At 37.5% G+C, this 14,215-nt stretch overlaps 1 protein-coding gene across 1 annotated transcript; it reads right to left on the reverse strand.

Annotated features, from left to right (window-relative positions):
- Window positions 1-12,371: 12,371 nt before the first annotated feature.
- Window positions 12,372-13,059, reverse strand: LOC128132956 (uncharacterized). Its single transcript, XM_052769976.1, has 2 exons — window positions 12,466-13,059; window positions 12,372-12,377 (listed from the first exon to the last, which is right to left on the reverse strand). The coding sequence occupies exons 1-2, from the start codon at window positions 13,057-13,059 to the stop codon at window positions 12,372-12,374; spliced, it is 600 nt and encodes a 199-aa protein (XP_052625936.1).
- Between the last annotated feature and the right edge of the window lie 1,156 nt (window positions 13,060-14,215).

A 14,215-nucleotide genomic window follows, 5' to 3' on the forward strand; every position in this document is an offset into this window, starting at 1 on the left:
GTAGAAAATATAGGATTTTCTAGAAACAAACAAACCAGGACAAAACATTTCATTTCATACAAACATTGTCATTTAATACTTATGAAACTCACCAGCTTAAACGCTGATCTACTCTTTCAAAAATTACTTGTATGTCCCAGGGATTCAGTAATTACAGGTATCAGTATGCTTTTGGTTTATAACCTATCGTGTTGACTTATTCTGTGCCCATTCCAGTTAAAGTTGGCTTTGCATATGAGTTCTTAGAGTTCTCAATTGGTTGCACAACAACTTGGAAGCAATGGTAGGCCCTTGAGCTGCCAGGTGGCAAGAAGTTAAGATTGAGTTCAATCCATATGAGTTTGGATTTGTCATTATCTTTGTCTTGTGATTATGGTTTTGACAATTCACATGGATAAGAACACATACACCATTAAATCTAAGTGTCATAAGGTTTCTCTCCGATTCATGAAAATGATGGTGAGGAAACACTTTCACTAAGTAGATTTTAGCTAGATAGCAATTGTGATATTTGCATTCTCAAAGTCGTTAGTGGAGCGCGTGTGGTTAACCGGCACACTAATATGGACTTGTGAGAAGTGGCAAAAAGGTCTAACCATTATGATTACGGCATACCTCTTCATAATTGTTTAGACTCACAAGTGTGCTATCTAAGGGAAGGTGTATGATTTTGATAAAGTCTTATCAAAACAATCTAGTATCAGAAATCTGAACTTTGGTAAGAAAGTCAGCTGATTTCTGAGTACATGTCAAAGCTAATGGGAGCATAAGTGTTATGCTAAGAATCATCATGTTAGTGGGAGCATGATAATTATGATAAGTATTGCAAGTTAGCAATGTTAATTATAGAAAACAAAAGTTTCAATTGGGAAAGGCTGTTTTGCTATAATTAAGGGAGAGGAAATTATACTTCATCTCAAATCTATAAGCTTAGATCGTGAGGTTTTAATCATTTAGTCAAGGATATATATGAATTTCATGTTGGAATGGCTCAACATATGCAAATTTTGTATATGGGTCCATTATTTGCGTTCTAAAATTCGATTATGATTACGGCATCCCTTTTCATAATCTGAATTATGAGAACTTGGCAAATTGAAATGGACATATTATAGCAAAAGACTGGTTTAGTCTTTATGTAAGACATCATGAATCGTGTCCCATATGCTTCGGATATAGGATCGATTACATGTGCTATAATCATCCGTTCTAAAATTTTCCAAATGCCTGGGGCATTAAGAAGGGAAAAGGTTTAGAACTGGATATGACTAAAAGGATTAAACAATTGTCGAGGACAATCTAAGGTTTACCAAAGATTGGTTACTCAAGGACAATTGGAAGTATAGTGATAATTCTGGAAAGACCATATTGACATAATCTGTAAGGAGGCAACTCTTGTTCAGAAGTGATAGTCAAAATGGAATCTGGAAATGTTTCAAAGTTAGAATTTTCAATCTGTGTAAGATTAAGGAAACTTAATGCAAAAAAAGGATATTTCCAAGGAGTTGATCTCCTTTGGAATACTCTGTAATGATTGTTTCCAAGTCTTTGTGAGTTTGTGCATAATCGTTACAAGAGGATTAATGCATATAAGTTTAGAATCTATCAGATTTCAGTAAATGGCATGAATTTGGAATTCTTGCATTTGCAGTAAGGATTTGGGAGTGTGGAAAAGAGAATCATTGAAGTTATGTTCAATTGATCTAGTTCACAAAGTAAAGATCATAGACAAACATAGTATGCATACTTGGTGTATGGCATGACTAGTGTTTGAGAAAAACATAGTGTACATGCTTGGAGCATGGGACAACTATTGTTTTAAATTCAAGAATAAAGTTGATAGCTGAAACAGTATACAATGAATAATGTGTAATCATATGGTGATAAATAAAAGGTATTTTATTTATATTCATAAGTTCTGAGACCATATTGGATTCAATTATTATTGTGTTTCACTTTGCATGTTTTGACTTCCCGAATAAACTGGGTTATTCTTCTGGAATGACTAAGTTATTCAAACCATCCACAGTCGGTCATATTTTGGAAGTAGATATGAATTAAGATTGTCATGATGGGTTGTAGAGGTCTAAGGTGTTGGACAAGGCTACAACAATCATGAGTGCTCATAAGTTCTGAGTATTGGATTCAACCCGCGCTCATTGGAATCACTTCATGGATTTTATCACGAGTGATCATGAGACGATAATATCTTATATTCTTGAAACCTAGAGATATGAGTTGTTACTATGAGTTGATATTAAATTGATTGCATGAAAATGCATTTGGTAACTCTGTGCTATAAAACGTGCCTTTGTGTATGATTCAACAAGTAGTAGAACAAGCCATATGAGTCGAAGTTTATCCATTCCTTTTACCTTCGGGATAAAAGCGATATCTGTGGGCCCCTCGATGATTTGATGATGACAAATGGAAGTGCTCGGCCGGGCCAGGACTGATTTGATTTGTTCAATTAGTCAGTCGTCATATATCGGAAATCGGGAAACAACAAATGGACAGAGAGAATGATTATAATCCATGTCTCAGTCCATATGATATCTAGAATGGAGAAATATATGATCCCTTATCTAATGGACAAGTCACTGACAAAGGTCAGAGTTCATCTACAAGGTCAGAGTTCGACAGAAGCTTTTGAGAGCTACGATTGCCAGTTGGTTCCTGAAGTCATACGCAATAATAGTTTTAGACTTATCCAAGTGGGAGACTGTTGGATTAATGTCTAAGTCCATAACTATAATTGGTAAGACTTGACCCGACCCGGCATGGTCCATTTGGGTTGCATACCATCATGCACTTGAATGAGAGAAATAAGACACTTATGGTTATTAATATATTATAAGTTCTAGTATATTAATAATAAGAATAATAAGATTATTTAATTAGTATTGATCAAGAATTAATCTAGGATTAATTAAGTGATCAAAAGAAGACTAATTAAATATATGGGTTGATTGTGTAAATCATCCATACTTGTATAGTGGGCTAATGCTCCATGGATAATCAAGTTGGGCTAAAACCCATAGGATGGTCCATGGATGCTCCATGGTGTATTTGTACCCATGGATCCAAGGAAATGGAAAGTCATGATATTTAGGGTTTACCCTAATTGTAACACTATATAAAGATCTTATTCTTGACAAAATTGGAAACTAGAATCACACTAGTGTGTGAAGTGAAAGGGCTAGCCGATTTTGATGAGTGTAGAATTCTCTCAAGTCATTCCAAGTGTTTTGATGATTGTGATTCCATTTGAGGTGTCACACTTGGGGCACTAGGCACTCAAGCTTCATGAAAACTTTCTACATCAAAGAGGTATGTATTCTATCTTGCTATAGTTATTGTTTTGTATGCTAGATTAGGATAATACCTTGGAAGTTCTTATTTGCATGTATAATAGAGAAAACATAGATCCAAGGTATTTAGGGTTGCATGTACACTTAGGAGTGTTAGAATGCTCAAAACCCAACAGTGGTATCAGAGCCTAGGCTTGCTTTCTCTTATACTTGTAATTAAAAGTTGAAAAAAGTCGAAAACTTGCTGCCTGACGAATGGACTCGGCGAGTCCATGGGGGGGACTCGGCGAGTTCATGAGTATCTTCAACCAACTCGTCGAGTAGGTTCATGCAACTCGGCGAGTAGGGTCGACAGAGTGCAGATTTTCGACTTTAGTTGCTGGAAATGGATTGGAAACATTACCCTAAACTGTTTTGGTACTTGAAAAACTTGTTTTAGCTGGTGTAATGTTTTTGCTAATTCATTTACAACAACTAGTTATCAAAATTACAAAGTTTAATGTGATTTTGATTCTTGAAAGTGTTCACATTCATGTTCTTGTTCATATGAAGTTTAGATGATCATAGAGATTATTTGTAACCTATATGGTAGTTTAATTCTTGATCATAATGTGTTCTGATGGAGTCCATAACTTGTCCTCAAGTTATGGAAAACCAAAAGTCTCTTGGATTAAAAAAAAACCATTAAAAGAACACAAGAGTTAGAAAAATGAAAAGTCCTCATTTTATTACTCTATTAAACTCATAAGTTACAAGAAATGAAAAGTTTTGAATAGTTTCAAAACTTGCCCTCAAGTTTTGGAATTTGTAAAGTTTTCACTTATGAATACTTTAATTCCAAGTTAGCCCTTAGAATTTTAAAAGTTAAAATTCAACCCTTATACTTTATAATATTTTAAGTTAATAATATATATATGTATAAGAGTAAAGTCAGTCTTACCGCTAGTACGCCTCATTCACGAAGCCGGTCTATAAGGTGGGTATAAGGTTGTTGCCTATAAAATGGCAACTTAATGGGTGTCCACTCTCACCCACCGCTTGCTTGACTGGTGGAGGGTCGTTAGCCGAACGGGTTTGACAGGACTAGAATTCTCCCTTCATTAAAAGTATTAATGATAATACTAAGTAACTAAACTCATAATAATACCCAATCTTAAATACTTAGGAAAATGTGAATAAGGTGCTAATCCATGAAATTACACTTTACACTTTGTCTAAGTCGTTAGTGGAGCGTGTGTGGTTAACCGGCACACTAACTTGGACTTAACAAGGTAGGTAAAGGGTGACTTAATATTTATCATAGTATCGATGGAGCGTGTGTGGTTAACCGGCACATCGATTGAGGGGTAATTTATTAAGGCTACCAAGTGATTTGCATGGTTACTTCACACCTTGTTTTGTGATCCTCGACATCCCAGTCACAAAACCTGAAGGGCACACTCGAGATTGAAACATGCCATTGAACAGTTCAATGAATCTCAAAGATCTAGGAGTTTCAAAACCAATTAAAACCTAATAATATATTTCGTTTATCTTGGTGGAAATTGGTGAATCGTCATTCACCTACCTTCAAATATTTTATAGCTTGGATTACGGCATACCTCTTCTAAGTTATAAAATAGTTTTTTGGGTCCTAGCCTTAATATTTCATATTGGGTGTCATATTAAGGACTTAAGATCAACTATCTTGAATATCTCCCAAAACATGTATGGTTTAGACATTTATGATCTTCCCAAATCTCTTGAAACAAGGTTTTCTAATGAGGATGATGTCCCATCGATATCATACTTCTTTCTCCTCCTCCAATTATTCTCCTTAACGCACAAGTTCTTGAAAAGTTTAAGGTCACCCAAGCCCTATTGGCAAGGCAAGGTCTAGGTGTGATCACATCTTGGAGATGTAGTCACATATTGACAAGCCGGGAGAGTTGGGTGTCAAAGTCTTGAGAAAGTTGGTGGTTCAATCACTTTCTAAGTCACATAGTGAGTTCCTTTGGGACACCTATGAAACAGACTATGACAAGACCCTTAATGATCTTATCTGTTTGCTAAGATCAACTTCCTAAAAACTTTATGGACATTGACAATAGTGACACAGGAAATCCAGAAAAGCATTCTCTTCCCACTGGAAAGGGATCGGCCATAGTCAACTCGGTTGACCAAATGGTAAAGAGAAAAAGCTAAGTCTGTGATAGTCCCGTGTACCTTTATCAAAGGGTCCATATGTTTATATTGCCAAAGGAAGGGGCATTGGTTGCGAAGCTGCCAAATTTACCTAAGGATGTTAAAGTCAATAAGTTTGACTCTACTTCAGGTAAATTCCACTATCTAACTCTGTTAAGTTTCTATTCTGAGATTCTTGATACATAATGTGACTAGGTCACATGGTGATGTTTTAAGAATCAAAGAAAAGTGAAGAAACTTAAAGAAAGAATATGCTGAATCTGATCGCGTAGATGGATTTCTATCGCATAGTTTGAAGATCGGATTCTTGAGCTATTTCTTAGGAGTTATGAGATATTGCTTACGAATCGATAACAACAAGTTTTCATATGGATTGTAAGGATAAGTTTTTCCGCAAAGTTTTAAAATAAAAGAAAAATTTTTGATCTTATTTATTTTAAAATATCCTTACAATGGCATTTGAGGGAAAATTGTTGCTTATGTGATTCCATTAAGAGCAAAAGTGGAAATATGAAATTGATTCTTTCATTTGTGGTAATGTCTAGATTTACCAAATAAGGAAAGATTCTCATCACCCAAGTTTCAATTGGACCGGAACTTGGAATCATGCAAGTTGTATAGCATGATGAATGAGAACTTTCAAGTTTTGGAAAATTAAGACTAATTACTCGGCCACATGGATGTGTGAGTCAAGTAAAGGACTAAGGGATCGAGTACACATTCTTGTGCACTGGTCAAGTCCACCACAAAAAGATTGATAAAACTATTCGTCATAGTTTACTAAAGCACAGTAAATAAGATTATACTTACAAGCTTAAGTGTAATTCTAAGACATTGGAAAAAGGTTCCAATGTATGGCAGAGCGAATAAGAAGAATCAATTTAGGCAGAAGGATAAAAGTTTCTCAAATCTGAAAAGATGGGAGAGTACTTTAGTATCAGCTTTTGTGATCATCTTAATGATTAAGAAACCATAGCACAATTAGTTCTCTAAGGAAATCTTAGTGCATTCTTATGACTAAGAAGAGGAACTTGAATTGTTGAAGTGGTTAAATCAAGAAGATGAGTCATACTTCGTTCCAATACAAGTCTTAGAGTCATACTCCAAGATTGTAACTTGAGTGACATGTCTCAAAAGAAGGTTAAAACACTTGTCAAATGTAAGAGTAAAAGTTTTCTACTCTTGTACATTTGAAATTGGTAAGTTGTGATGTTTTGGATAAAACAAAGACCAACTTAGGCCAATTGTGTGAAGTGTTTTTCTTGATTAGAATCCACACTATCTCTTGGATATTTGACAAGGGAGTCTTATATGTCAAGAGGACAGTGGGAGTCTTAAAGGTCTTGAAAGTCTCAAGAACTAATCAAGAATAAAACCTGAAGTTCTTCACTAGCACACGACTTGAGGTTTATAACCTATCGTGTTGACTTATTCTGTGCCCATTCCAGTTAAAGTTGGCTTTGCATATGAGTTCTTAGAGTTCTCAATTGGTTGCACAACAACTTGGAAGAAATGGTAGGCCCTTGAGCTGCCAGGTGGCAAGAAGTTAAGATTGAGTTCAATCCATATGAGTTTGGATTTGTCATTATCTTTGTCTTGTGATTATGGTTTTGACAATTCACATGGATAAGAACACATACACCATTAAATCTAAGTGTCATAAGGTTTCTCTCCGATTCATGAAAATGATGGTGAGGAAACACTTTCACTAAGTAGATTTTAGCTAGATAGCAATTGTGATATTTGCATTCTCAAAGTCGTTAGTGGAGCGCGTGTGGTTAACCGGCACACTAATATGGACTTGTGAGAAGTGGCAAAAAGGTCTAACCATTATGATTACGGCATACCTCTTCATAATTGTTTAGACTCACAAGTGTGCTATCTAAGGGAAGGTGTATGATTTTGATAAAGTCTTATCAAAACAATCTAGTATCAGAAATCTGAACTTTGGTAAGAAAGTCAGCTGATTTCTGAGTACATGTCAAAGCTAATGGGAGCATAAGTGTTATGCTAATAATCATCATGTTAGTGGGAGCATGATAATTATGATAAGTATTGCAAGTTAGCAATGTTAATTATAGAAAACAAAAGTTTCAATTGGGAAAGGCTGTTTTGCTATAATTAAGGGAGAGGAAATTATACTTCATCTCAAATCTATAAGCTTAGATCGTGAGGTTTTAATCATTTAGTCAAGGATATATATGAATTTCATGTTGGAATGGCTCAACATATGGAAATTTTGTATATGGGTCCATTATTTGCGTTCTAAAATTCGATTATGATTACGGCATCCCTTTTCATAATCTGAATTATGAGAACTTGGCAAATTGAAATGGACATATTATAGCAAAAGACTGGTTTAGTCTTTATGTAAGACATCATGAATCGTGTCCCATATGCTTCGGATATAGGATCGATTACATGTGCTATAATCATCCGTTCTAAAATTTTCCAAATGCCTGGGGCATTAAGAAGGGAAAAGGTTTAGAACTGGATATGACTAAAAGGATTAAACAATTGTCGAGGACAATCTAAGGTTTACCAAAGATTGGTTACTCAAGGACAATTGGAAGTATAGTGATAATTCTGGAAAGACCATATTGACATAATCTGTAAGGAGGCAACTCTTGTTCAGAAGTGATAGTCAAAATGGAATCTGGAAATGTTTCAAAGTTAGAATTTTCAATCTGTGTAAGATTAAGGAAACTTAATGCAAAAAAAGGATATTTCCAAGGAGTTGATCTCCTTTGGAATACTCTGTAATGATTGTTTCCAAGTCTTTGTGAGTTTGTGCATAATCGTTACAAGAGGATTAATGCATATAAGTTTAGAATCTAACAGATTTCAGTAAATGGCATGAATTTGGAATTCTTGCATTTGCAGTAAGGATTTGGGAGTGTGGAAAAGAGAATCATTGAAGTTATGTTCAATTGATCTAGTTCACAAAGTAAAGATCATAGACAAACATAGTATGCATACTTGGTGTATGGCATGACTAGTGTTTGAGAAAAACATAGTGTACATGCTTGGAGCATGGGACAACTATTGTTTTAAATTCAAGAATAAAGTTGATAGCTGAAACAGTATACAATGAATAATGTGTAATCATATGGTGATAAATAAAAGGTGTTTTATATATATTCATAAGTTCTGAGACCATATTGGATTCAATTATTATTGTGTTTCACTTTGCATGTTTTGACTTCCCGAATAAACTGGGTTATTCTTCTGGAATGACTAAGTTATTCAAACCATCCACAGTCGGTCATATTTTGGAAGTAGATATGAATTAAGATTATCATGATGGGTTGTAGAGGTCTAAGGTGTTGGACAAGGCTACAGCAAATCATGAGTGCTCATAAGTTCTGAGTATTGGATTCAACCCGCGCTCATTGGAATCACTTCATGCATTTTATCACGAGTGATCATGAGACGATAATATCTTATATTCTTCAAACCTAGAGATATGAGTTGTTACTATGAGTTGATAGTACATTGATTGCATGAAAATGCATTTGGTAACTCTGTGCTATAAAACGTGCCTTTGTGTATGATTCAACAAGTAGTAGAACAAGCCATATGAGTCGAAGTTTATCCATTCCTTTTACCTTCGGGATAAAAGCGATATCTGTGGGCCCCTCGATGATTTGATGATGACAAATGGAAGTGCTCGGCCGGGCCAGGACTGATTTGATTTGTTCAATTAGTCAGTCGTCATAAATCGGAAATCGGGAAAGAACAAATGGACAGAGAGAATGATTATAATCCATGTCTCAGTCCATATGATATCTAGAATGGAGGAATATATGATCCCTTATCTAATGGACAAGTCACTGACAAAGGTCAGAGTTCATCTACAAGGTCAGAGTTCGACAGAAGCTTTTGAGAGCTACGATTGCCAGTTGGTTCCTGAAGTCATACGCAATAATAGTTTTAGACTTATCCAAGTGGGAGACTGTTGGATTAATGTCTAAGTCCATAACTATAATTGGTAAGACTTGACCCGACCCGGCATGGTCCATTTGGGTTGCATACCATCATGCACTTGAATGAGAGAAATAAGACACTTATGGTTATTAATATATTATAAGTTCTAGTATATTAATAATAAGAATAATAAGATTATTTAATTAGTATTGATCAAGAATTAATCTTGGATTAATTAAGTGACCAAAAGAAGACTAATTAAATATATGGGTTGATTGTGTAAATCATCCATACTTGTGTAGTGGGCTAATGCGCCATGGATAATCAAGTTGGGCTAAAACCCATAGGATGGTCCATGGATGCTCCATGGTGTATTTGTACCCATGGATCCAAGGAAATGGAAAGTCATGACAATTAGGGTTTACCCTAATTGTAACACTATATAAAGATCTTATTCTTGACAAAATTGGAAACTAGAATCACACTAGTGTGTGAAGTGAAAGGGCTAGCCGATTATGATGAGTGTAGAATTCTCTCAAGTCATTCCAAGTGTTTTGATGATTGTAATTCCATTTGAGGTGTCACACTTGGGGCACTAGGCACTCAAGCTTCATGAAAACTTTCTACATCAAAGAGGTATGTATTCTATCTTGCTATAGTTATTGTTTTGTATGCTAGATTAGGATAATACCTTGGAAGTTCTTATTTGCATGTATAATAGAGAAAACATAGATCCAAGGTATTTAGGGTTGCATGTACACTTAGGAGTGTTAGAATGCTCAAAACCCAACAGATGGTCATCCCAACTACCCCCAAAATCAATCGCACATGCCCTAAGCATGTCCTCCAAGGTCTGAATCGTCCGCTCACTCTACCCGTCTGTCTGCGGATGGAAGGCGGTACTAAAATGTAATTGTATGCCCAATTCCTCTTGAAACTTCCTACAAAATCGAGAGGTAAATCGGGTGTCTCGATCGGAGACGATAGAAATGGGCACCCCATGTAATGAGACAATCTCCCGAACAAAGATCTCGACTAATTTCTCCGCCGATGAGCTCTCCTTTATAGCCAGAAAGTGAGCACTCTTAGTCAAACGATCAACAATCACCCATATCGTATCTGATCCTCGGGCAGTTCTAGGAAGTTTTGTAATGAAGTCCATGGTTAGATGCTCCCATTTCCATTCAGGAATCTCCAATGGTTGCAACTTCCCATGCGGTTTCTGGTGTTCCGCCTTGACCTTCCGACAGGTCATACATTCTTCCACAAATTGAGCCACATCATTCTTCAGTCCATGCCACCAGTAAGCCTCATGAAGGTCCCGATAAATTTTAGTAGCACCAGGATGGATAGAAAATTTTGACTTATGAGACTCATCCATTAGGGTTTTCCGATTTCCCCCGGTATATGGAACCCAAATCCTACCGTAGCGAGTCAGCAAACCCCGCCCGTCTCGTTCCATCTTAGGCAACTCTTTCCCAATCTTCTCACGCCTGATGTTTTCCTCTAGTATTGCTGTCTTTTGGGCGTCCCGGATTAGATCTAACAAAGACGACACCATCGTGATCCGGAGACACTTAGCTCAAATCGATTCGGCAGATTGTTTACGACTGAGAGCATCAGCTACCACATTAGCTTTACCGGGGTGGTAGTGAATTTCACAATCATAATCTTTTACCACATCCAACCATCGGATCTGCCTCATATTCAAATCACGCTGCTCGAACAAATATTTTAGACTCTTATGGTCAGTGTATATGATAAACTTCACTCCATAGAGATAGTTTCTCCAAATCTTAAGAGCGAAAACAACAGCCCCAAGCTCCAAATCATGAGTGGGGTAGTTTCGTTCGTGGGGTTTCAGCTGTCGGGAGGCATAGGCTATCACCCTATCTCGTTGCATTAGCACGGCACCAAGACCTTGAAGCGATGCATCACAGTAAACCAACATATCCTCAACCCCATCAGGTAAGGCCAAAATCGTAGCTTCACACAATCGTTTCCTTAACTCATCAAACGCCAGTTGCTGCTCCGGGCCCCAAACGAATTTCATTGATTTCTTGGTCAATTGGGTGAGTGGTAAGGCGATTTTAGAGAAATTTTCAATGAACCTCCGGTAATAACCGGCTAAACCCAAGAAACTGCGAATTTCAGAAGGTGTTTTCGGAATCTTCCATTGTTTAACCGCATCAACCTTGGCTGGATCGACCTTGATACCTTGTTTGTTTACCACATGCCCCAAGAACTGAACTTCTTCCAACCAAAATTCATATTTTGAAAATTTAGCATAAAGCCTTTCTCTTGCCAGAGTTTCCAGAATCTCCCAAAGGTGTTGCTGATGCTCCTCTTTGCTCTTAGAATAGACTAAGATATCATCTATGAACACTATGACCGAACGGTCAAGCATCAGGCTACACACCCAGTTCATGAGATCCATGAACGCTGCGGGTGCATTGGTGAGCCCAAAAGGCATCACTACGAATTCAAAGTGCCCATATCGAGTACGGAATGTTGTTTTCTCAATGTCTTCTTCACGAACACGGATCTGATGGTAACCGGAACGTAAATCAATCTTGGAAAACCAAGATGCTCCCTGAAGCTGATCGAAAAGATCGTCAATATGTGGCAACGGGTACCTATTCTTTATCGTGCGCTTGTTTAGCTCCCTATAATCAATACACATTCGCTGGGATCCATCTTTCTTCTTCACAAAGAGAATAGGAGCACCCCAAGGCGAGCAACTTAGCCGTATAAACCCTTTATCACTTAGTTCTTGAAGTTGATCTTGGAGCTCTTTCATTTCAGGTGGTGCCAAGCGGTAAGGAGATTTCGCTACCAGAGTCGCACCTGGCACCAAATCAATGCGAAACTCCACTTGCCGAATAGGTGGCAAGCCAGGGAGTTCCTCCGGAAAGACATCACTGAAGTCGGAAACGATAGGAACGTCGTCTAGTGCTATAGCAGAAGAGCAAGAAGCCATAGCCAGTCGGGGAATGACCCCCTGAATAATAAGTTCTCCACCTCTAGGGTTTCGAACACAAACTTGCTTCTTACGACAGTGGATTTCCGCATCAAACGCATCAAGCCAATCCATGCCTACGATAACGCAGAGCTCTCGCATCGCAATAGGGATAAGATCAATGGGGAATTCAACTCCAGAAAACTGGAGAGTGTAACCCCGATAAACATCGGTGACATAAATAATGCGGTTGTCGACAACATCGACAACCATTGGGTGAGCCAATTTTCCGATATTACGCACCAAACGATTAATAAACGTGTGAGATACAAAAGAATGGGTAGCACCGCTATCAAACATAACAACATCGGGCTTGGAATCTAGCAAATAAGTGTCTGCCACTGTCGTTGTAATCACCGGATCCTCCATAGTCATCTGGTGAGCACGACCTCGTGTCACCATAGTGGTTCCCTTAGAGGATGATGCAATTGCAGGATTTGTACCCCTGTCTCCTTTACCAGTCTTCAACTTCGGGCATTCAGGCTTCTTGTGTCCCGTCTTGTTGCAGTGATAGCAGACGGGAACTGCAGAAGTAATATGAGGTACTACACTCGCAGGGGGATCCCTACAATTCTTCCAATGATGCCCTGGATTTTTACAGTTGTAGCATATCAACATATTTTTCTCGCCCTGAAGACGTCCTATACTCATACCTTGACTTACTACCCTGCTTTTGCATTTTCTAGGCATCTCTGGATGTCTTGGAAGAGGTGTCATTGGCCTTCCTGTTGGACTGGGTCTGCAACTCGATTTCCCTCCTCCTCGCTACATTCATGATCGCAAATAAAGTCGAGAACTCCTGCATGCTAACGAATTCCCGAATCTCGATACGTAGGATGGCGGTGTACCGGCTGACTAACCAGGCCTCGTTCCCAGCAAACGAGGGGCAAAAAGATAGCATCTCCAATTTTTTTTGCAAAAATTATAAACTTTTAAAACCCATCTTAAATTAAATTAAAACAACTGAAATAGTCATAACATAATCCATCAACTTAATAATCATATAAAATAAGTGCGGAAGTAATAATAATAATAAGGTCCCAACAAAATAACTAGTAGCGATGTCCCGATGCTCCATGTCAAGCCTTAGCCTCTTTAATCTTAACACCTGAAAAGTTATAAGGGAAAAACGTAAGCACGAAGCTTAGTGAATTCAAACACAGACATTGTACTAACATTCATATTTACTAGCCCTAATCCATTTTCCAATTATAATGATAAAGGCAAAGAACGAATCAATGTCTATATTACGAGAAGGACTTGTAGGTTTGAACCGCACCGGGAAGATCCCGTATCATTTGGCCCTAATCACCGCACCTCGCGAAGAGTATTATGTTGGTGATCTTACCTACCCACCGCACCGGTAAATCCGTATCCTTTGGTGGTGTCCCCATATCCATAATTAGTTACATACAGTGCACATGTACGAATTAAAACAATACTTATATAGCATGCTTTTATCATAAATTCAAATAATCACACACGAGCTAACTAGCAAACACAATCATCAATACAACGGTGTGAGAGAACTCACCTTGAGTGAGTATTGAGGATGGCTAACAATCAAATAATGCTACCAAGCTTGAGAAAACTTCAAAACCTCACCTAAGAAGGACTAAAGGTTAGAAAGGAGAAGTAATGAAGCTATGAGTTGAGAAAAGAGTAATCACAGCAAGGTCTCTGAAACAGACCTGCTGTTCAAAACGGATTTACACCAAAATCTAAAACAGAAACATAGCTTTAACTAAATTTTATAGGAAACTATGATTGCTCT

This window comes from Lactuca sativa, chromosome 3 (genome assembly GCF_002870075.4).
Source record: "Lactuca sativa cultivar Salinas chromosome 3, Lsat_Salinas_v11, whole genome shotgun sequence".
Classification (NCBI taxonomy): Eukaryota; Viridiplantae; Streptophyta; class Magnoliopsida; order Asterales; family Asteraceae; genus Lactuca; species Lactuca sativa.

What these genes read in the sequence shown, in the direction of transcription:
- LOC128132956 (XM_052769976.1), bottom strand. Translation starts at nt 13,059, where the DNA reads ATGTTGATATGCTACAACTGTAAAAATCCAGGGCATCATTGGAAGAAT.